Source organism: Aquarana catesbeiana, linkage group LG08 (genome assembly GCF_042186555.1).
Source record: "Aquarana catesbeiana isolate 2022-GZ linkage group LG08, ASM4218655v1, whole genome shotgun sequence".
Taxonomy (NCBI): Eukaryota; Metazoa; Chordata; class Amphibia; order Anura; family Ranidae; genus Aquarana; species Aquarana catesbeiana.
The window spans coordinates 277,247,715-277,272,925 of NC_133331.1; the positions used below are offsets into that span (position 1 = coordinate 277,247,715).

Consider the following 25,211-nt stretch of genomic DNA (forward strand, 5'->3'; position numbering starts at 1 on the left):
TCAATTTTTAATTCTGTTTTTGTCATGGAATACAAGGTGAGAGATGAGATAGTCTCTCCGTGAAAAACGTTTTCCGCACTGGGAACAGGCATACGGGCATTCCCCAGTGTGTGTCCTCTCATGTAAAACAAGTGTCCCCTTCTGGGCAAAACATTTGCCACACTCGGAACATGAATATGGCTTCTCCCCCGTGTGAACCTTTTCATGTCTAATAAGAGTCGACTTCTGAGTAAACCGTTCACCGCATTCAGAGCACGAATAGGGCTTCACCCCCGTGTGAGTCCTCTGGTGCGCAAACAGATTCCCTGTCCGGTTAAACCTTTTGCCGCATTCTGAGCAGGAAAAAGGCTTCTCCGACGTGTGGGTCCTCTCATGGATGATGAGGTAAGAGCGTTCTGTAAATGAATTCCCACATTCCAAACAAGAATATGGCCTCTGGCCCGTGTGAACTTTCTTGTGTCTATTAAGAGCTGAGATGCGCGGAAAACACTTCCCGCACTCGGAGCAGGAATACGGCTTTTCCCCTGTGTGGATTTTCAGGTGCCTGACGAGTTGGTCTTTCCAGGAAAAACATTTGCCGCATTCAGGGCAAGAATACGGTTTCTCCATGGTGTGCGTTTTCTTATGTGAGATGAGGGTTTCTCTCTCTGTAAAACATTCACCGCAGTCAGGACAGGAGAGCGGATTCACGATTGGGTGGGTCGTCTGGTGACGGACAAGTTGGACCTTCCAAGCAAAAGATTTCCCACATTCGGAGCAGGGGAAGGGCTTCTCTCCCGAGTGAGTCCTTTGATGGGATATAAGATTTCCCTTTCTGTTAAACAGTTTCCCACATACGGAACAACAATAGGTCTTCCCCTCTGGGAGAGTTGGATTTGGTGAGGTATGTTCTCCTTTCCTGGTAAAACATTTGCCAGGCTTAGAACTCTGGAAGGGTTCTCTCCTTCCACGAGGTGTATGGTTGGAGATGGAACGGGAGTGTTTAGGAAAACTAAGAGCAAGTGTAGCGGGATCACTTGATGGACCTTTGCTAAGAAGTGCTTGATGGACTTTTGGAGTAATGGGGTCTTCTTCTGAAGAACTAGAGCTAACATCATCTTCTATGTCATCATCTTCTATGTTGTCATCAAACACCATGGGACGCTTTCTATACATTCTATATCGTCCATCTGGTGAAAATTAGAAACAAAGACTGTTAATGTTGGACAACTAAACATAGACAAGACCCTTTGTCCTGGGACAGCAGGACCAGGAATGAAGGGAACACTTACTACTAGGATTATTATTATTATTATTATACAGGATTTATTTAGAGCCAAGAGTTTGTGCATCGCTTTACAACGTGAGGGCAGACAGTACAGTTACAATACAATTCAATACAGGAGGAATCAGAGGGCCCTGCTCATTAGAGCTTACAACCTAAGAGGGAGGTTCAAGTAAAACAAAAAAGGTAATAACTGTGGGGGGGTGACCTGATGGAGATAGGAATACACAGTAAGTAACGATGATCTAGCAAGTTCTAACTCTTTTTCATTTTATTTGCAGAAAAGTGTTCTGTTGCAGTCTGTCCTCTCTAGAGGAAACAGCACAGGACGCCAACTAAGTGCAGTATATAGGAAAACACTTTATGAAAAATAATAAGTGGTAACTGACAAGGTGCATAAGGATAAGAGCATATCATCCACCCAGTGCAATTAGCTGTTGAGCCACAGTGTGTCTTCAGAAGCCAGGAAGCAGATGCTACTGTCAGATGTGTAGGACACCAGAAACGAAACAGGAAATCCTGGAGCCACCCTGGAGCGCATGGACTGCACAAGACTGGAAGTGCCATCAGATCTGGAAGGGCCACGACGTGGGGAGCATGGCTCCATGTTTTTGAGTGTAACTGCTCCTTTTTTAAGGGTCAAGAGGTGGTCACGCTCCCCAAGTTCCAGACCTCCCAGGCGTGACGGCACTTACAGTCTTGTGCAGTCCATGCACTCCAGGGTGGCCCAAGGATTTCTGGTTTTGTTTTTGGTGTCCAACACATCTCCTGACAGAGGCATTTGCTTCCTGGCTTCTGAAGACACACTGAGGCTCAACGGTTAATGACATACTCTTATCCTCATGCACCTTGTGAGTTGCCCAGGGCCACTGATAAGGCAGTACAACCGATTCTGTTGCTATGCCCCAGTTGAAGTCTGTTTTGGACGAAACACGTCGGATCCGCTACGCTTGCTCCCCATATTGCTCTTTTGATTCTATTTTACATTTTATTCATGATCACTTTTTTATGTACTCAGTGAACCTTGATGTACTGTAATTTTAAATAGACCGATCTGGTTTGACCTGCACCATATGGAGCTTTTTCCCTTTTCTCCATTTCTTCCCCGGTTTGGTTGAGCCTCCTTACACTCTCTGACCTTCTGAGGGTCAGTACATTAAGTGGAGGTTTGTTGTCACCACTGGAGAATCACAAGGATTCAGGAATCTTGCCTGGACTACCATCACTGTAGACCAGTCGTATCCTGCTGGAAGTGACCTCTCTCCCACCTAAATCTACATTGTGAGGCATTCGGCCCACATAAGCTCGATTGACCCACTACCGCTGGTAAGTGGGTCTACCACATCCGGTAAGAGTACCCATCTATTTCTTCATGACAGAGGATCGTTTTTTCATCTATACAACTTCACTGCCAATCGCATGTTGTCCATCATCACTTTAATTGAAGAATTATCACTGTATAATTTATGGACATTTTATTTCAAATTTCTTTTCCCACCAGTTCATCACAGTGAACATTGTTTTTTGATCATCGCATTTGTTATAGGCTAAGCACACTACAGTGCTATCATTTTTGTTTTTAGTGCTACACTGTATTTTCTTTATTCTGTTTGGACTTTGTTAGCTGCTTTTTTACTATTTTTTTGGTTTAGTGCAGTAATTTCCCACAAAACTTCCTGTTGTACTGGGCTTGGGCCATGTCAGCTCAACAGGGGGGCCCGGGCAGCTTTAGGGTTAATTTTCAGCTAAAAAAAAAAAAAACTACACTGCAACAAGATTTTAGTAATAAGAATGATATCATTAGCAGTAATCAGCATGGATTCATGAAGAATCGTTCTTGCCAAACCAATCTATTAACCTTCTATGAGGAGGTGAGTTGCCATCTAGATAAAGGAAGGCCCGTAGACGTGGTGTATCTGGATTTTGCAAAAGCATTTGACACAGTTCCCCATAAACGTTTACTGTACAAAATAAGGTCCGTTGGCATGGACCATAGGGTGAGTACATGGATTGAAAACTGGCTACAAGGGCGTGTTCAGAGGGTGGTGATAAATGGGGAGTACTCAGAATGGTCAGGGGTGGGTAGTGGGGTCCCCCAGGGTTCTGTGCTGGGACCAATCCTATTTAATTTATTCATGAATGACCTGGAGGATGGGATAAACAGTTCAATCTCTGTATTTGCAGACGATACTAAGCTAAGCAGGGCAATAACTTCTCCGCAGGATGTGGAAACCTTGCAAAAAGACCTGAACAAATTAATGGGGTGGGCAACTACATGGCAAATGAGGTTCAATGTAGAAAAATGTAAAATAGTGCATTTGGGTGGCAAAAATATGAATGCAATCTATACACTGGGGGGAGAACCTCTGGGGGAATCTAGGATGGAAAAGGACCTGGGGGTCCTAGTAGATGATAGGCTCAGCAATGGCATGCAATGCCAAGCTGCCGCTAATAAAGCAAACAGAATATTGGCATGCATTAAAAGGGGGATCAACTCCAGAGATAAAACGATAATTCTCCCGCTCTACAAGACTCTGGTCCGGCCGCACCTGGAGTATGCTGTCCAGTTCTGGGCACCAGTCCTCAGGAGGGATGTACTGGAAATGGAGCGAGTACAAAGAAGGGCAACAAAGCTAATAAAGGGTCTGGAGGATCTTAGTTATGAGGAAAGGTTGCGAGCACTGAACTTATTTTCTCTGGAGAAGAGACGCTTGAGAGGGGATATGATTTCAATTTACAAATACTGTACTGGTGACCCCACAATAGGGATAAAACTTTTTCGCAGAAGAGAGTTTAATAAGACTCATGGCCACTCATTACAATTAGAAGAAAAGAGGTTTAACCTTAAACTACGTAGAGGGTTCTTTACTGTAAGAGCGGCAAGGATGTGGAATTCCCTTCCACAGGCGGTGGTCTCAGCGGGGAGCATTGATAGCTTCAAGAAACTATTAGATAATCACCTGAATGACCGCAACATACAGGGATATGTAATGTAATACTGACATATAATCACACACATAGGTTGGACTTGATGGACTTGTGTCTTTTTTCAACCTCACCTACTATGTAACTATGTAACTATGTAACACCCACTTGCTTATCAGTGTGTAATATCATATTTTCCTGGCAGGATAGCTAGGGTCCAAACACGCCTGAGCTCATCCCTGCTAATTAGTTGTTGTCAAAAAAGTTCTAAAATGCTTTATAATATGTGTTTGTGTTTGTATAAGTTTGTAATAAGTATAATAATATACATGATGATGCACATTCTAAGTAGGAATGCCTTATTTTAGAACTTTCCTGTCAATAGAGGGGTGAAATCTGTAGCTGCCTATTAGATACCTCAATAATGACAGGGTTAGGGGCGGGGTCTTGGGGGCCCCATCGGGTAGGCTGTAGGGGGCCCCATGAAAAGTAAGTGCACTCCTGTGACCCACAAGTAAAATATGGCCAAAAAAGGCATAGGCCATACTTCTCTTGTACCGGTACTGGAGGTCCAGGACCTGACTGTGCTGTCTCATAGGGGTGTTTGGATCACAAAACAAGCAAAAAGTGACTACCTGTGCCTATCTCTGTAGGAATTTTCTTCTTACACAGCTCATCCCCTTTCACATATAGCTCTTCTGCTTCTTCTTTCACTTTAATTGTAATCAGATTTTCATCCTAAATAACAGAAAACAGTAGAAATTAATTATTTTAACTAAAGTAAAAGTTATCTGTAGGACTGTGTGCATGTACCAGAAGATTTGGCCTCACAACCCCACTGGTATATCTGAGCATATATGATCATGCAATGGGATTGATTTACTAAAACTGGAGAGTGCAAAATCTGATGCAGCTCTGCATGGTAGCCAATCAGCTTCTAACTTCATCTTGTTTAGTTAATCTTTCATCTTTGACAAATAAAACCTGGAAGCTGATTGATTTCTATGCAGAGCTGCACCAGTTTTAGTGAATCAACCCCAATGTTTGTAGTAATCTGAATGTTTAGCAGGATGAACATTACCCTTTTTATGGCTTGAAGTACCCCTGTGATTTGCCCACCCAGGGTCACTTTAGTGCCACCCTCCTTAGCAGCACATACTCTACTGTGCTTTTTTATCTTGTTAATCTTTTATAATACTTAGGGAAATATTTGATCTTGCAGATACAAATATGAAATGTGTCACAAATGAAGTTTAGGGAGGCGGTAGGGAGCACAAATGCCTAAGCCATGGGTGCTTCACCTGTGGCCCTCCAGCTGTTGCAAAACTACAAGTCCCATTATGCCTCTGACTTTGAGATCCATGTTTACAACTGTCATCCTTGCAATGCCCTTATGGGACTTGTAGTTCTGAAACAGCTGGAGGGCCACAGGTTAAGCCCTCATGGCCTAAGCATTGTTTGTACAGGCAGTGATATCTAGCTGCTTGTAATGTGTCTACAGTCTATGACTGCCCCCCCCGAAGCACATTCACAGTCTCTAACCATTTCATGTCATCTTTTTGGAGACTCTAACATTTACAGCCTCTTGGTGATGTCATAGGCCACACTCAGTTGCCCTGTTTTACGCAAGTTGACCACCACTGGCTTATTTAATTCCATTCTCCCTCTAGTGGTCAGTATCATTACTGCACATACTTAACACTTGTCTAGAACCATATCGAAGTTGTGCGTCTGTTTGAGATGAAAGCATTAGGCCATAAATGCAATCAACTATATAGAAAACATGGCAATTTTCTAAATGTGTTAATACAGATATCATGCAAAATGAAAGTGCAAACCTTATTACGAGGGCTGTACTGAATGTAAAAAAGTGGGCATAACTTTTTTATTAACTTACATAGGTCGTTTAAATTTTCACATGTTGGTAGAGTAACTCTTCAACTATAGTAACTCTTCTTCTTTTTCATTGCATGTAAATAATTGATTCCAAGCAAAAGCAACATGCCATCATTGAGTTCTAGATAAAGAAAGGGTGCAGGCTGTCCAACATCCACTGAAAGCTACTGAATGTTTAACCACTTCCCTCCCAAAGATGTCATATGACGTCCTGGACTTTCAGTGGGAATATCTGAATGATACCTGCAGCTACAGGCATCATTCAGATATCCTTGTTTTCACCCAGCGATTCTGTGCACCATAAGAATGATCATAGTGGCAGTTTCGCCGCTTGATCGTTTTTACAGGCGATGGGAGAGGACATCCCCCCCCCCCTCCCGCCACCATCCGGTGCTTCTCCGGGCTCTCCCATGCCATCGGGGACCCGGAGAGACAAACTGCGCCACCTGATGACGAGCATAGAGATGTCCGGTGACCAAATGGTCACCGGTCATCTCTATGACCGTCGGAGGCCCGGGCGCGACGTTTTAATGTCACATCCGGGCCGCGGATGTAAACAAAGCCATGATCGCGGCTGGTAAGCGTGAGATCGTGGATTTTTTTTCCGATCTCATGCTTTTCAGCCTGGAGGAGAGATGCGGGGTCTCTCCATATAGAGGATCTGTCACGAATGATTCCTATTACAAGGGATGTTTACATTCCTTTAACAGGAATAAAAGTGATCCAAAAAAAAAAGAAATGTTGTAAAAGAAAGTACAAATAAAAAAAATAAAGTAAAATAAAAAATAAAATAAAAAAATAATAATTTAAATCGCCGGTAGCTCGCGCTCAGAAGCGAACGCATACATTAGTCCCGCCCACATATGTAAACACCGTTCAAACCACACATGTAAGGTATCGCCGCGTGCGTTGGAGCACAAGCAACAATTCTAGCACTGGACCTCCTTTGTACCTCGAAACATGTAACCTGTAAAAAATGTTAAAGCATCGCCTATGAAGATTTTTAAGTACTCAAGCTTGGCGTCATTCCATGAATGTGCACAATTTTAAAGCGTGACATGTTGGGTATCTATTTACTCGGTGTAACATCATCTTTCACATTATATATATAAAATAAATAAATAAATACATTTAAAAATTGGGCTAACTTTACTGTTTTGTTCTTTTTTAAATCATGAAATTGTTTTTTTTTACCCAAAAAAACACGTTTGAAAAATTGTTGCGCAAATACCATGCGAGATAAAAAGTTGAAATGACCACCATTTTATTCTCTAGGGTGTCTGCTAAAAAAAATATATAATGTTTGGGGGTTCTGAGTAATTTTCTAGCAAAAAAATGATGATTTTTACATGTAGGAGAGGAGTGCCAGAATAGGCCCGGTATGGAAGTGGTTAATGAGATGCCACCAATGACAAGACATTGCCCTTATCAGTGATGTCATCTCCGTTAACATTCTGTAGCCTTCTGTGGATGTCAGACAGCCTGCACCCCTCCTTCATCAAGAACTCAATGACAGCACATTGCTTCTGCTTGGAATCCATTATTAACCTGCAATAAAAAAGATGAAAAAGAGTTACTATAAAGGAAGAGTTACTCTACCAACATGGGCATAACTTTTTTTAATAACTTGCATAGTTGTTGGTAGGGTAACTCTTTTTTTATAGTAACTCATTGCAGGTAAATACTGGATTCCAAGCAGAAGAAACGTGTTATCATTGAGTTGCTGATGAAGGATGGGTGCAGGCTGTCCAACATAAACAGAAGGCTACAGAATGTTTTTATGAAGAGGACACCATTGAGTCACCAATGGCAAGCCATTGCCCTTATCAAGGAGGTCATCTCTCTTGCTTGGAATCCATTATTTATGTGCAATGCAAAGGAAGCAGAGTAACTATAGAGGAAGAGTTACTCCACCAACATGTGAAATTTAACCACTTCAGCCCCAGAAGGATTTACCCCCTTAGTGACCAGGCCATTTTTTGCGATACGGCACTGCGTCGTTTTAACTGACAATTGCGTGGTCATGCGACGCTGTACCCAAACAAAATTTAGGTCCTTTTTTCCCCACAAATAGAGCTTTCTTTTGGTGGTATTTGATCACCTCTGCGTTTTTTATTTTTTGCGCTATAAACAAAAAAAGAGCAACAATTTTGAAAAAAAAAAACGTATTTATCGGCGTATAACACGCACCCCAAGTTTAGGAGGGAAGTTTAAGGAAAAAACTTACATTTAAATGCCCATTAATGCAGCCTTATCAGTGTCCATCTGCAGTCTTCTCCAGTGTCATCGCAGAATTGTCAGTGTCATTTGCAGCCTTGTCAGTGCAGCCTTGTGAGTGTAGCCTTGTCAGTGTCATTTGCAGCCTTGTCAGTGTAGCCTTCGTCAGTGCAGCCTTGTCAGTGCAGCCTTGACATTGCAGCCGTGTCATTGCAGCCTTGTCAGTGCAGCCTTGTCAGTGCAGCCTTGTCAGTGCAGCCTTGTCAGTGCAGCCTTGTCAGTGTAGCCTTGTCAGTGCAGCCTTGTCAGTGCAGCCTTGTCAGTGCAGCCTTGTCATTGCAGCCTTGTCAGTGCAGCCTTGTCAGTGCAGCCTTGTCAGTGTAGCCTTGTCATTGCAGCCTTGTCAGTGCAGCCTTGTCATTGCAGCCTTGTCAGTGTAGCCTTGTCAGTGCAGCCTTGTCAGTGCAGCCTTGTCAGTGCAGCCTTGTCAGTGCAGCCTTCCCCAGTGCAGCCTTGTCAGTGCCGCCTTGTCAGTGCAGCCTTGTCATTGCAGCCGTGTCAGTGTAGCCTTGTCATTGCAGTCTTGTCATTGCAGTCTTCCAGTTTAAAAATGGCACCGCCGAGATACAGAGCCGGATGTCCTGTGTATCTCGGCGGCTCTTGGGTCCTCTCGGCGGCTCTCGGGTCCTCTCACAGTCCCGAGCGGAGCCGAGAGTAGCCGAGTGTACTCGGCTTGGCTCCGCTCACAGTCACGCCCAGTCCCTGTGTTATGTCCATCATAGGGCGGGACTGGGCGTGACTGTGAGCGGAGCCAAGCACACTCGGCTATTTATCTCGGCGGCTCGATCCTCCGCTCACAATCAGCGGGAGATTGGCGGGGGATGGGCGAATTATACGCACCCACGATAAATACGGTATTTTTTTTTCTTTTCGCTATAATAAATATCCCCCACCAAAAAAATTAAAAAAAAACACATTTCTTCATCAGTTTAGGCCAATATGTATTCTTCTAGATATGTTTGGTAAAAAAAAAAAAAAATCACAATAAGCGTATATTGATTGGTTTGCGCAAAAGTTATAGCGTCTACAAAAAAAGGGATAGATTTATGGCATTTTTATTTTTTATTTTTTTTCCCTGTAATGGCGGTGATCAGCGATTTTTCGCAGGACTGCAATATTGCGGCAGACAGATCGGACACTTTGACACTTTTTTGGGACCAGTGACATTTATACAGCGATCAGAGCTAAAAATAGCCACTGATCACTGTATAACTGACACTGGCAGGGAAGGGGTTAACACTAGCGGGCGCTCAAGGGGTTAAGTTTTCCCTAGCGAAGTGTTTCTAACTGAGGGGAAAGTGTACTGACAGGGAGTGGAGAGAGATCGCTGTTCCTGATCACTAGGAAAAGTCGATCTCTCTCTACTCCCCTGACAGAACAGGGATGTGTTTGTCTACATTGACAGATCCCCGTTCTGGCTCTCTGTGATCGCAGGCAGCCGGCGGATGTCGCGGCCACCGGCCACTCGCATCAGCTCCGGCGCCTGCTATAGCCATTAAAGGGACCACCGTACCGGTACGGCGATCTGCGCAGCCGAGTCAACCTGTCGCAGTATAACTGCAGTGGCTGGTCGGCAAGCAGTTAAACAACCTACTTGTATGTAAAGTTACAAAAAAGTTATGCCCGCCTTTGCTTTCAGTACCTCCTAAAAATAATCTGCAGTCAAAACTGCCACTGGATCAGAGTCCAATTTCATACATTTTATCCATAATTTTTCATTCACCCCATTGAATGTTCAGATTCATCACTTTATCTACCTGATCCTCCTGAGGGATCTCCTGATCTTCCAGTGTGGAGTCCCGGGAATACAGAGGACGGGGACATCTCTCTGGGGGATTTCTGTTACTGGATCCATCTGTAGGAAACAGAAATGTACCTATGTGTAATTGTTAACACTGATGCCGCATACACACGATCGGAAATGCCGCCAGCAAAACTCCAATGAGAGCTCTTTGTTGGAAAATGCGACTATGTGTATGCTCCATCGGTCTTTTGCTGGTGGAATTCCAGCCAGCAAAAGATTGACAGCTTGTTCTCTATTTTTCGGTCGGGAAAAGTTCCTATCCGAAAAATGCGATCGTCTGTATGCAATTCGGATGCGCAAAAAAATCACACATGCTCGGAAACAATTCGATGCATGCTCGGAAGCATTGAACTTCATTTTCTCGGCTCGTCGTAGTGTTGAACGTCACTGCATTCTTGACGGTCGAAAGTTCAGAGAACTTTTGTGTGACCGTGTGTATGCAAGGCAAGCTTGAGCGGAATTCCGTCGGAAAAACCATCCAAGTTTTTTCTGACGGAAATTCCGATTGTGTGTACGCGGCATAACTGGATGTATTGATAGGAAATTTAAATAACTAAATAGCTGATGAAAAGTGTCCTCCAAATGTACAGTAGACAGTTGAAGCTGTGCTGAATTTAATTTTTATCTCACCTGTGCTGATCTCTAGAGGAATTTCCTCCTCTTTAATTGCTGCATGTTCTTCTTCCTCCTCCTCGGATTTTACATCACTCTGATTGGCTCTGGTGTCTGTGAATAAAGAAGAGAGTGAAGCCCCCTGTACTGAGATGTATGAGAGACCCCAGAGAGTGTGTGTGGAGGGAGACTGGTCACATCTCTTGGCTGGTAACACACAATGACATGATGTGAGGAGGAGAGCCGGAGTCTAATAGAGGCTGATGTCTCCTGACTCCCCCACTGGGCACATTCTGTCTCCTCATTACTGTCTACTGACAGAGGAGGGGGGAGAAGAAGAGATTGTTGTAGTGACTGAACAAGGAGAATCTGGGACTCTTCTCTGGATTTAATGTTTATTACTCACCTGTGCTGATCTCTGGAGGAATGTTCTCCTCCTTAAACAGATCTTCATCACTCACATCTTCTTCATATTCAACTTTAACAATATTCAGGCCTTCATCCTGGATAACACACAATTATTTGCAATATTATATGTATTACAATTTAAAATCAAAGCATAATAATATAATTTGTATCACTAAAGGCACAACCTTTTTTTTTTTTTTTTTCTTTTAGGTTTTGGACGAAGTGGAGAGTGATTAGCACACCTGTCTTATTTTTATTATTGTTTGTGCCCCCATTATTTGTCCTCGTGAAAGAAAATCCTAAATTTTGAATTGTCCCCAGAACAGTAATAAAGGGCAAATCTTCCAATGGAGACACTAGTTCTAGTGACAACCAAGAATTCCCTCACTTTGGAGAGATTTCCTCTCTCTTCCTTTCTGGTCTGAGAAAAAGGAAGTGATGGGAAATCTCCCCAATGGTAAAGCAGATGGCAAAATAAACTGGCAGGTTATAACCCTCCTCCCTTACTCTATCCAAAATAAAAATAAAAAGGTTTTGCATTTAGTTCTACTTTAAGACCCCTAATTCCCATCTACCTCCTGAAGGATCTCCTGATGTTCCTGTGTGGAGTCCCGGGAATACAGAGGATGGGGACATCTCTCTGGGGGATTTCTGTTCCTGGATCCATCTGTAGGAAACACACACACTGACTGATACATTGTTTCTATGTCTTTATATCAGAGGATGTGTGTATCTAGGGGGATCCTCAATACTCTTCTCTCCTTTACAAGAAATGAAAGTCTCCTCTTACCCGGTGATGTGAGGGGCGGCCGGTTCTCCATCATGACGTCCTTCTACATATCCATGTGTCCTTCTATATAATCCCACTCCTCTGTATTTCTCACTTTGTGATTGGCATATGGGCTGCTTCTTAAAGCTCACACTGCAACAAAAATGAATACAATTTAAAAAGCTGTAGCTCGCAAAATAAATCCTAAGCACATATCAGCCCCGAACTAAAAGTGGAATTAAACCCTCCGATCATTTTCAGCCAAGGAAGCTGCCACCTTAGCCTTTGATCTATAACTGTCATGTCATGTGCTGCACATGCGATCAGTTATGACACCAGCCATTTGGTGGCTTGACAGTTTGGTTAAGAGCACAAGCAAAGCTGACAGTTAGCATTCCTAACATGCCTTGAATGTAACTGTTTTTTAAAACCAATAAAGTAGAACTAAACTGTCCCATGCTTGTCAGCCAAGGAAGCTGCCATTTTAAGCTGGATACACACTATGGCAATGGTGAGGACGCAGGCATCTGACACGCCAGGAAGTGCCCGAACCCAAACAGATGGGAGGAAGCTGCCTGCTGCACTTACCAAATCCACGTTCCATGCTTTCCCCCATCAATAGATGGATTTTTAGAAGGTAGAGGCTCTGGCTTTCTGGAAAATATGGCCCCAGTGTCATCACCACCAGTGCCATCACCCTTATGCTGCGTACACACGAGCAGACTTTTCGATGGACTAGGTCCAACGGACCGGACTCCGTCAGACAATTCGACCATGTGTGGGTTCCAGCGAACTTTTTTTTCCCAAAAGTCTGACGGACCTAGAAATAAAACATGTTTCAAATCTTTCCGATGGACTCGAGTCCGGTTGAAAAGTCCGCTTGTCTGTATGCTAGTCTGACGGACAAAAACCGACGCTAGGGCAGCTATTGGCTACTGGCTATGAACTTACTTATTTTAGTCCGGTCGTACGTCATGACGTACGAATCCATCAGACTTTGGTTGCTCGTGTGTAGGCAAGTCCGTTCATTCGAAAGTCCGTCGGAAACTCCCGTCGAAAAGTCCGCCGGACCTAGTCCGTCGAAAAGTCCGCCCGTATGTACGCAGCATTAGTCCGTGTACGCCCGTGTGTACGCATCATCTCCAGTGCCATCATACCCAGTGCCTTTACCACAAGTGCCATCATCCCCTGTCCCATCATCCCAAGCGCCTTCACCCTCAGTGTCTTCTCCTCCAGTGAAATCATCCCCAGTGTCTTCACCCCCAGTGCCATCATCCCCGGTGTCCCCAGTGTCTTCACCCTAAGTGCCATCATCCCCAGTGTCATCACCACCAGTGCCATCATCCCCAGTGCCATCATCCCCAGTGTCATCATCCCCAGTTTCTTCACCCCCAGTGCCATCATCCCCAGTGTCTTCACCCCCAGTGCCATCATCCCCATCATTCCCAATGTCAAAACCCCCAGTGTCATCATTCCCGGTGTCATCACCCCCAGTGCCATCATCCCCAGTGCCATCAACCCCAGTGCCATCATCTCCAGTGCCATCATCCCCAGTGTCTTCACCCCCAGTGCAATCATCGCCAGTGTCATCATCCCCAGTTAATTCACCCTCATTGCCATTATCCCCAGTGTCATCACCCCCAGTGCCATCATCCCTAGTGTCTTCACCCCCAGTGCCATCATCCCCATTATTCCCAATGTCAAAACCCCCAGTGTCATAATTCCCGGTGTCATCACCCCCAGTGCCATCACCCCCAGTGCCATCATCCCCAGTTTCTTCACCCCCAGTGCCATCATCCCTAGTGTCTTCACCCCCAGTGCCATCATCTCCATCATTCCCAATGTCAAAACCCCCAGTGTCATCATTCCCGGTGTCATCACCCCTAGTGCATTCATCCCTAGTGTCTTTACCCCCAGTGCCACCATCCCCAGTGTCATCATTCCCAGTGCCATCATCCTCAATGTCATCATTCCCAGTGTCATCACCCCCAGTGCCATCATCCCCAGTGTCTTCACCTCCAGTGCCATCATCCCCCAGTGCCATCATCCCCCAGTGTCATCATCCCCAGTGTCTTCATCCCCAGTGCCATCATCCCCCAGTGCCATCATCCCCCAGTGTCATCATCCCTAGTGTCTTCACCCCCAGTGCCATCATCCCCAGTGTCATCATTCCCAGTGTCAAAACCCCCAGTGTCATCACCCCCAGTGACATCATCCCTAGTGTCTTCACCCCCAGTGCCATCATCCCCAGTGTCTTCACACCCGAGGCCATCATCCCCAGTGTCTTCACCAAATGTCACCCCCAGTGTCATCATTCCCAGTGTCATTATCCCCAATGTCATCACCCCCCAGTGCCATCATCCCCAGTGCCATCATCCCCAGTTTCTTCACCCCCAGTGCCATCACCCCCAGCGTCTTCACCCCCAGTGCCATCATCCCCATCATTCCCAATGTCAAAACCCCCAGTGTCATCATTCCCGGTGTCATCACCCCCAGTGCCATCACCCCCAGTGCCATCATCCCCAGTGCCATCATCCCCAGTGTCTTCACCCCCAGTGCCATCATCCCCAGTGTCATCATCCCCAGTTAATTCACCCCCAGTGCCATTATCCCCAGTGTCATCACCTCCAGTGCCATCATCCCTAGTGTCTTCTCCCCCAGTCCCATCATCCCCATCATTTCCAATGTCAAAACCCCCAGTGCCATCATTCCCGGTGTCATCACCCCTAGTGCCATCATCCCTAGTGTCTTCACCCCCAGTGCCACCATCCCCACTGTCATCATTCCCAGTGTCATCACCCCCAGTGCCATCATCCCCAGTGCCATCATCCTCAATGTAATCGTTCCCAGTGTCATCACCCCCAGTGCCATCATCCCCAGTGTCTTCACCTCCAGTGCCATCATCCCCAGTGCCATCACCCCCAGTGTCTTCATCCCCCAGTGTCTTCATCCCCAGTGCCATCATCCCTAGTGTCTTCACCCCCAGTGCCATCATCCCCAGTGTCAAAACCCCCAGTGTCATCACCCCCAGTGCCATCACCCCCAGTGCCATCATCCCCAGTGTCTTCACCCCCAAGGCCATCATCCCCAGTGTCTTCACCAAATGTCACCCCCAGTGTCATCATCTCCAGTGCCATCATTACCAGTGTCTTCACCCCCAGTGCCATCATCCCCAATGTCATCATCCCCAGTGTCTTCACCCCCAGTGCCATCATCCCCAGTGTCTTCACCAAATGTCACCCCCAGTGTCATCATCTCCAGTGCCATCATTACCAGTGTCTTCACCCCCAGTGCCATCATTCCCAGTGTCTTCATCGCCAGTGCCATCATCCCCAATGTCATCATCCCCAGTGTCTTCACCCCCAGTGCCATAACCCCCAGTGTCTTCACCCCCAGTGCCATCACCCCCAGTGTCTTCACCCCCAGTGCCATCATCCCCAGTGTCATCATCCCCAGTGCCATAATCCCTAGTGTCTTCACCCCCAGTGCCTTCATCCCCAGTGTCTTCACCCCCAGTGCCTTCATCCCCAGTGTCTTCACCCCCAGTGTCATCATCCCCAGTGCCATCATCCCCAGTGTCTTCACCCCCAGTGCCATCATCCCCAGTGTCTTCACCCCCCAGTGCCATCATCCCCAGTGTCTTCAAAAAATGTCACCCCCAGTGTCATCATCTCCAGTGCCATCATTACCAGTGTCTTCACCCCCAGTGCCATCACCCCCAGTGTCTTCACCCCCAGTGCCATCAGCCCCAGTGTCATCATCTCCAGTGCCATCATCCCTAGTGTCTTCACCCCCCAGTGCCATAATTCCTAGTGGAACTCCCCATCTAATGTTCTCCACATCAGAGGACTTGCAGGAAGATGATGATGTGTGGAGAAGACATGATCCCCCCATCCAGTCCACACACAGTGCTGGGACCCCCTTCTCTCATAATAAGAAGACATTATTACCTTCTCCTCACTGGGTACACACTCTCCAGGATAACACCCCCTCCAGGAGGATTCTCACACTGCTGGAGAGCCTCCTTCAGGTCTACAACAAAATGGCCGCCGATTTTCCAGAACTGATGACAACCTCTGCCTCTACAAGAATAAATATCTACAATTTTAAACTGATAATAAATTATTAACATCTATAACAAAAAAAATCAAAACGTATTTAGTAAATATTTAGAATAAGAAGCCTGAGGGAATGAAAACGACCTCCTCCCCCATACAAAGGAGTCTTTTGTCTGCCAACTATTGGCTTCTCTTGTAACAAGAGCTCAGAGGGCGGGGCTTCATTGCTAGTATACAGCTGCTTCCGCCCTGTGGTTATCTGTGCGTTCCACAGCAGCCCAGCTGCTTCCTGGTTTCGATTGTGATTTTTTTTTTTTATGGCCAGGGAGTAGAACGGCCACTTATTTGCAGCTGGAGTGAAGAACAGGTAATAATGTCTTCTTATTATGAGAGAAGGGGGTCCCAGCACTCTGTGTGGACTGGATGGGGGGATCATGTCACCTCCATACATCATCATCTTCCTGCAAGTCCTCTGATTATTCATTATAGGCATTTATATAGAGCTGTCAATTTACACATCAGTCCCTACCCACAAGAGCTCACACTCTAAGGATCATATTTCACACAGGGGGTGATGCCTTTGGGGTGTGGGAGGTAACCCACACAGGAAGAACATGAAAACTCCCAAGCCAGGATCTGAACCGAAGACCCCAGTGCTGCAAGGCAGAAGTGCTGACCACTAAGCCACCCTGCTGCCCCGATATGTAGATGGTGAGCTCTGATAGGACTGGAGCTGGGGGAGCTTCCTCTGAAAAGATGCAGCCAATGCATTATATAATGGTGCCCTGAGTGCACAAGTTACTATTTTACCACCGCACTGCTGGGCCCTGCCATAGGGGGTTACATGCTTAAAGTAGAACTATAGGTTTTTGTTTTCATTTTGGATAGAATAGGGGAGGGTTATATCCCCATCAGTTTTTTTTTTTTTTTTGCCATCTGTGTCCCCATTGGGGAGATTTCCCTTCACTTCCTGTCCCATAGCCATAACAGGCAGTTAAGGGAAATGTGACAAATCACTTGCTGTCACCAGAACTAGTGTCCCCATTGGATACATAAAAAAAAAAAAAAAAAAAACTCCCTCCATTTAATTGGACTTTTTAGGCAAGATAGTATACAGTGCCTTGAAAAATGTATTCATATCCCTTGAAATTTTCCACACTTTGTCATGTTACAACCAAAAACATAAATGTCTTTTGTTGGGCTTTTATGTGATAGACCAACACAAAGTGGCACATAATTGTGAAGTGGAAGAAAATGATAAATGGTTTTCAATTTTTTTTTACAAATAAATATGTGAAAATTGTGGGGTCAATACTTTGTAGAACCACCTTTCACTGCAATTACAGCTGCAAGTCTTTTTGGGGATGTCTCTACCAACTTTGCACATCTAGAGAGTGACACTTTTGCTCATTCTTCTTTGCAAAATAGCTCAAGCTCTGTCAGATTGGATGGAGAGTATCTGTGAACAGCAATTCTCAAGTCTTGCCACAGATTCTCAATTGGATTTAGGTCTGGACTTTGACTGGGCCATTCTAACACATGAATATGCTTTGATCTAAACCATTCTATTGTAGCTCTGGCTGTATGTTTAGGGTCGTTGTCCTGCTGGAAGGTGAACCTCCGCCCCAGTCTTAAATCTTTTGCAGACTCTGAACAGGTTTTCTTCTAAGATTGCCCTGTATTTGGCTCCATCCATTTTCCCATCAACTCTGACCAGCTTCCCTGTCCTTGCTGAAGAAAAGCATCCCCACAACATGATGCTGCCACCACCATGTTTCACGGTTGGGATGGTGTGTTCAGGGCGATGTGCAGTGTTATGCCCCGTAAACACGGTCGGAATTTCCGACAGAAAAAGTCCAATGGGAGCTTTTCATCGTATATTCCGACCGTGTGTATGCCCCATCAGACTTTTTACATTTAAAATTCAGACGGACTTAGATAGAGAACATGTTCTATATTTTTCAGACGGAACAAATTCCTATCGGGAAAACCGCTCGTCTGTATGCTGTTCCAACGTACAAAAAATGATGCATGCTCTGAAGCAAGTACGAGACATCGTACGTGTTGTCCCGTCCTACGTGTTGTACGTCACCGCGTTCTGGACGGTCAGAATTTGGTGTGACCGTGTGTATGCAAGACAGCTTGAGCGGAATTCCATCAGAAAAATCTTCAGAGTTTATTCCAACGGCAAAACCGGTCGTGTGTACAGGGCATACGTTTTCTGCCACACATAGCGTTTTGCTTTTAGGCAAAAAGTTAAATTTTAATCTCATGTGACCAGAGCACCTTCTTCCACATGTTTGCTGTGTCCCCCACATGGCTTCTCACAAACTGCAAACGAGACTTCTTATGGCTTTCTTTCAACAAAGTCTTTCTTCTCGCCACTCTTCCATAAAGGCCAGATTTGTGGAGTGCAGGACTAATAGTTGCCCTGTGGATAGATTCTCCCACCTGAGCTGTGGATCTCTGCAGCTCCTCCAGAGTTACCATGGGTCTCTTGGCTGCTTCTCTGATGAATGCTCTCCTTGCCTGGCCTGTCAGTTTAGGTGGACAGTCATGTCTTGGTAGGTTTTCAGTTGTGCCATACACTTTCCATTTTCGGATGATGGATTGAACAGTGCTCCGTGAGATGTTCAAAGCTTGGGATATTTTTTTTATAACCTAACCCTGCTTTACACTTCTCCACAACTTTATCCCTGACCTGTCCGGTGTATTCCTTGGTCTTCTTTATGCTGTTTGTTCACTAAGGTTCTCTAACAAACCTCTTATGGGTCCACAGAACAGCTGTATTTATACTGAGATTAAGGCTGGGTTCACACCTAATACCGATGCGTATCCCAGCAGGGGTCCCGTGCGTCCCCGTTCACCGTTTTAGGTCAGATTTCAGCTCAAATTTGGGCTGAATTCAGACCTGAAATGGACCAAAAGCACCAGAGCCGCATCAGAGATATGTGAACCGGCTCCATAGAGAGCCGGTCAAAATCTCCTGCTATTGCAAATTGGATGCGGGGATTCCACATCCAATTCACAATAGTGTGTGAACCCAGCCTTAATGGCACACAGGTGGACTCTATTTACTAATTAGGTGACTTCTGAAGGCACTTGGTTCCACTAGATATTTATTTTCGGTGATAACAGTACACAGGACACATAGAGAGGGTCAATCAATGGGGAGAGGGATAGCAATAAAGCTGGTAGCTAGAGGGACTGGCTTCTGATTATGTGAGCACTGTGACAGTTTAAACTGGTAAAACAGGACACTGGGGTAGGCAGTAAGGGGTAACATATGGTTATGTGTGTGCATTCTGGAAAGGCAGTGTTGCTAACCCCAAATTCATATTTTTTTTTACAGGCAATCACTTAAAGGATGGAAGGGGGTAGAAAGTTGCATGTGCATTGCCATAGTAGTACTACATCGTCCATCATGGTAGCCACAGGTTTTTGTATCTGGAGACTGGTGTAATACATACTTATCCTGACTCCATTACTGCACCCATCATCACCCAACCAACATACCTTTCACCCACTTTGAGATCCTTTGTGTGGCCACCCTCACCTATGGCACAAAAGATGGTGGCCACAGCAAGGGAGGAAGAGGATAAGGGCTCCTTTACAAAATGTGGCATTGGACATGCTTTTTTAAAGCACTCTGAATGCCAACAAAAGCCCCTGTCACTAAATAAAATGGTAACCTTACAGTCCTCTTCAAATGTTTGCTTTGCTTCAAAAACTTATACCCCATGTTGCTTTCTGGGTGCTTCAAAGCATCTCCAAAGCCTCCATAGAAGTCTATGGCAATGCTCACTAACAGCACCTACAGCTTTTGAAAGGCTTTTATTCAGCGTTAGCTTCCCTTTCCTAGGTATTGCAGGTAAGAGATATCCCAGGATGCACTAGGAAACTAAGAAGAAAACCAGGAAGACATTATCAGCAGTCACTTCCAGTTCATGTGTATATTTTCTGGAAGTGTCTGGTACAGACTTCACATCTGGTGTGCATCGTGGAGCAGCAGGAAGGTGTGCAGGGTCTGGACTGGAGTGGGGCAACTAGCAGATGGAATACATAGTGTGGAACATGAGAAGGCTATAGCAGTAGGTAAGTGGGGACCTGAGAGAGAAGAATGAGTGGCAGAGGATCAGCAGAGCTGGAGGACCGTAGCAGGAGAAACTAGCAATGTCACACGTGGTGGGAGCGTGTGGCCAGTGTGGGAGCAATATAGCGGGAGGTGAGCGAGAACCGGAGAGAGAGAAGGATCAGCTAACCAGAGGATCACCAGAGCTGGGGGTTACTACTGAGTGGGGGATCAGCAGAGCTGGGGGTAATACTGAGCAGGTTAACTGCTGAACAAGGGTACTAATAAGCTAGGGAGCTGCTAAATAAGGGTAATAATAAGCTAGGGACCTGCTGAACGAGGATATCAATGAGCTGGGGACATGCTAAACAGGGGTACTAATGAGCTGGGGATCTGATAAACAGGTGTACTAATGAGCTGAGGATCTGCTGAGTGTGGATACTACTGAGCCAAATCAAAAATCAACACGCATGGGGAATTTACCAAGTTTCAAAAAAAAGCATCACCAAAGCATCAAAAATACATCAAAAAGCATGTTGAAGCGGTGGGCACTTTAACGTGTGTTACAGTCGAAGCAAGTGTAAATGAACCCTAAAAGTGATTATCTGGTGGATCCTCCTTATTTGCACTAAACACTGCAGAACATAAGGTCCTCCACAAGGGTTCCCTGGGCAAAATGTGAGGCTTCCATAGACTTTTTATGGCACTTGGGGTGTCTCCATTCTGTATTATCCTCATGGTGTCAGGTCAGACTTTTTTTTAGTAGCAAACAATACACCTTAAGACTAATCTTTCATACCCACCAAATCAAGGCAACACCACTTAGAGGATATTTGTTGTGATTATTCATGAACATATTAGCCAAAGAATACTTGTGAACCTTGTATATTGAGTAGAAACTTGGCCCACATTTGGTCACCATATTTTGACTCCTCAACTGTTTTTGTAGATCTAGAGAAGGAATACAGGAATTATGGATGGGAATTTTGGTGGACGTAAGGAATGATTTGTTGACTGTGTGTGATATATATGTGAAGCAATCAATGACCAAGCATATAAAGTCATAATTGATCTTTTGACACTTTCAGGATTCCTGCTCCTCAATTAATGGACGTTGACTGAGAGGATATTGAGCCTTATGCCCTGTACACACGATCGGACATTCCGACAACAAAACCCATTGATTTTTTACGACGGATGTTGGCTCAAAATTGTCTTGCATACACACGGTCACACAAATCTGGTGGAAATTCCGATCCTCGAGAACGCGGTGACGTACAACACGTACAACGAGCCAAGAAAAATTAAGTTCAATAGCCAGTGCGGCTCTTCTGCTTGATTCCGAGCATGCGTGGAACTTTGTGCGTCGGAATTGTGTACACATGATCGGAATTTCTGACAACGGATTTTGTTGTCGGAAAATTTGAGATTAAGATCTCAAATTTTCTGTGACGGAAATTCCGATAGAAAATGTCCGATGGAGCTTACACACGGTTGGAATTTCCGACAACAAGCTCCCATTGAACATTTTCCATCGGAAAATCCGACCGTGTGTATGAGGCATTACACTGGAGATCATCTACCTGGTGACCGGAGAGGTGAGGAGAATTCTGGAAGGTCACATGTCATTACTCTTCTCTCCAATAAAGCGGACCTTGGAGGTCATTTGAACCGCTTAGCGACCACCCCACGCACATATACTAGGCCATTATGGCCAGGGGTGGGCACGCGCACTGCTGGCGACCCGCTCCCGCTGTGATTATACACAGCAGGAGCGGACTCAATATCTGTGTATGTTTAATAGCAGAAAGAAAATATATATATATTTTTTCAAAATTGTCGATCTTTCTTTGTTTCTAGTGAAAAAAAATAAAAACCGCAGGAGTGATCAAAAACCACCAAATAAACGCTCTATTTGTGGGAAAAAAAGGACAAAAATTTTATTTGGGTACAGCATTGCACAACCGCGCAGTTGACAGTTAAAGTAAACGAAGTGCCGCATCCCAAAAAAGTGGCCTTTAAAAGAGAAGAATGGGATTTTTTTCCCCCTTTTATATTAACCTAGGTGGATGCTGCACCTGTCCCCCCCCCGTCTCTACACTGAGAACCGAGCGATCGAACAGCGCCGATGGTTCGGTTCTCTCACCTCCCCGAGTAGAGAGCCGCTGACTGTCAATCAGCAGCTCTTCACTCTGCTCAGTGTTTGGTGGTGGTAGCTGGAGTGGTAGCTGTACAATTTACCTTCTTCTTTACAGAAAATACCTTTACTTGGTATTTCGACTTTCAGTCATCATGGTTTGTAAGAATGGAGGTAAGGTGTTTAGCCTCTGAGTTAGGCCCCTCCCTCTTGCCCAGTGCCCCCAGAGCAAGCAGAATGCTATGGGGACATCCAAGCAGCCTCGCTCTTGAGCCATTGCTCTGCATCCCATTTGCACACAGAGCCCCGCCCCCTCTCTCTCCTTATTGTCTCACTGGCTGTGATTGACAGCAGTGAGAGCCAATGGCTTCCGCTGCTGTCTCAGCCAATGAGGAGGGAGAGTCCCTGGAGAGCCGAGGCTCTTGTGCACATTCTATCAACAGAAGACTGCAAGCAGGCAGGTAAGTGTTCGTTATTGCAGAGGGGACATAGCATGGCTTAGAACTTGTTTTGCTGGGGCTGCTTGATAAGACACCTTTTACGCATGATGATGAATGCCTTTTTTGGGGAATCCCTTAATAAATTTATCAAGGAAGTCACTGGGGGAAAAGTACTCCTACCCCAGAGGAAAAAAAACTTCTCCTACTCCTATGGGTACTATCTCTACTCATCAAAAGGGAGCTTTTCACTCTTCCCAGACATCAAGGCTTTGCACTTCCTTTTGTTGCCTTCCTGGGACCCCTAAGCCCACCAGTACAATGTAAGGGTGCTTCCACTTCTCAGAGTAGGAAGCACATTTTGGCAGCAGCCTGGATCTGAGACATCAAAGCCTCAACCAGTCCAGTCTCAACCAGGTGAGTATGTATGTTTTTACTTCACTCTCAAACAGAATATGTGATGTTGACCCATCCTTCCTAAGTCTAAATTAGCCCTAATCAGCCTAATCAAGGGATTTGACCTAAACAAAACTAGGGTACCTAATTTAAATTTTGGAAAATCTATTTCAAATACTCCTGAAGCCCAATGGTAACCTCCAGTGTTAAGGACAGCTGACATCCTTCAATGTAGAGTCGGTTGCAAGGCATGGTGATGTAATACAAGATGAACAGGTGGGCGCCAGACACTTTTTGAATGGAAAGAAATGTATTGTCTCTTAAACAGAACTGTGAGAGAGGATTAGGGCCAGGACACCCTTAGGCAGATGCAATGTTAATTGGCAGACTCCGAGACTTCTATAGGCAGACAGCTATAAGGCCTCCAGCCGGACACCACTTCTGTAGAGGTAGAATTGCTGTCTCCTATGGCAACACTCTTGTAGCTGTTACTAATGGCAAAAGGTATTCATCTTCTGCAATACAAACAGTTCTATTTACCCCACACTCACTCACTGTGGGTCTTCACTCAACAAGCTCCCAGTCTCTCTCACTAGACTTCAGATCCAATAGCCACTGGATCCTCTGAGCTCTTTCACTGTAGCACTTAGTATCAACCTCAAGCGTCACCCCCGCTTCACTGCTGGACCCCTTGGCTTGGCACTCACAGATACTCCTCAAGCTTCACCCCTGCTAACACATTAGGTCCCTGGCTTGGCACTCCACAAGCGTCACCTCTGCTGTCCCGCTGGGTCCCTGACTTGGCACTTGCTGATGCTTTCCCATTTCTTTACCGTCCCCGGTTGACGAGAAGTCTGCTCTGGTACTGGCCTCAGCTCACTCACTGTGGTCTCCGGTAGCAAGGTGGATGGTCCCTTTGTGGTGACAGCTTCCCCTCTACCTCCAACCATGACAGGTTCCCCGGCTGGCGGAGTCATTACTAGCCCGCAGTCTACAAGCCCACAGTCCCAACCCTGCAATACTTCTGGATAGGCTCTCAGATAGGACTTAGGTTTCTGGCCTAGCAGCCCGGGGCAATACGACACACGTCCACCCAGACAGCTGTCCAGGTGGTACAGAACCCCGATCACCTGACTCAAATAGGCTCTCCCAGCAGGCCAAGGGACCCAAAAAAATCCCTGCCCATTGGCTGAGACACCCCATTCATTCCTAATCTGTCCTTGCAATGCCCTTTTTTTTTTTTTTCTAGTGCCATCAGATACCCGACCACCCAGTGACAGAAGAGAGAAGTGCAGCAATTCCAGAATTAGGGTGAAATCAATTGACCTCCTATCAGTTGGCCAAGGCAACTATCTCTTGGCAAATAAATGTAATAGGAACTCTGCCTAAACATCAGGGTGCTACACCCTCATATAAAATAACCTTCCATTTCCCTTGAGTAATACCAGCAACTCTACGAGAATTACGTGTCACAAAGAGAATGCACTTCCATTGAGCTCCACAGGGTGGTAATCTCATGTATACTGAGACAGGAAGTCTCTATTACACCTACAGACAGAAAGTCTCTATGATACCTACAGACAGGAAGTCTCTATGATACCTACAGACAGGAAGTCTCTATGATACCTACAGACAGGAAGTCTCTATGATGCCTACAGACAGGAAGTGATGTAACACTTCCAGGTGAGTTGAGGGAAATAGAGAAGAGACATTGCTGAAACTGGCAGCAGAGGAGGTAATAGGACAGTTTTATATTTACACACAGTAACCTGTGTCATGTCCCTCCTTGTACTGCATTGTTACTGTCATGTCTTTCATTTCTAGCAGATGTTGTTACACATATCCACTTGAAGACCAGGCCTTTTCTGACAATTTTTAATTACAAGTAAAAATCAGTATTTGTTGCTAGAAAATTACTCGAAACCCTCAATCAGTATACATATTTTTTTTTTTAGCAGAGACCCTAGAGAATAAAATGGCGAAGCTGTTTTCATACACAATTTTTTGGGAAAAAATACACTTTAATGAATTTTAATGCAACAAAAAACATTTATAACCCAATTTTTTGTTAAGGTATAAAAGATGATGTTACGCAGAGTAAACAGATACCTAACATGTCATGCTTTAAAATTGGGCACACTCATGGAATGGCGACA

At 45.3% G+C, this 25,211-nt stretch overlaps 2 protein-coding genes across 3 annotated transcripts in view; one reads left to right on the forward strand and one right to left on the reverse strand.

Annotated features, from left to right (window-relative positions):
- On the reverse strand, positions 1–16,236 carry LOC141106525 (uncharacterized). Its single transcript, XM_073597358.1, has 8 exons — positions 15,932–16,236; positions 11,977–12,108; positions 11,762–11,853; positions 11,185–11,281; positions 10,797–10,892; positions 10,120–10,217; positions 4,825–4,927; positions 1–1,169 (listed from the first exon to the last, which is right to left on the reverse strand). The coding sequence occupies exons 2-8, from the start codon at positions 12,008–12,010 to the stop codon at positions 1–3; spliced, it is 1,689 nt and encodes a 562-aa protein (XP_073453459.1). The 5' UTR covers positions 12,011–12,108; positions 15,932–16,236.
- The window catches only part of LOC141106536 (uncharacterized), a 17,635-nt gene continuing 8,650 nt past the window's right edge, over positions 16,227–25,211 (forward strand). Inside the window, exon 1 of one of the 2 annotated variants that reach the window (XM_073597392.1) lies at positions 16,227–16,380. The gene's annotated coding sequence lies outside the window, so the exon portion shown is untranslated. Of the gene's footprint in view, positions 16,381–24,479; positions 24,791–25,211 lie in introns of those variants that run through there. The other variant, XM_073597391.1, reaches the window with a different exon arrangement.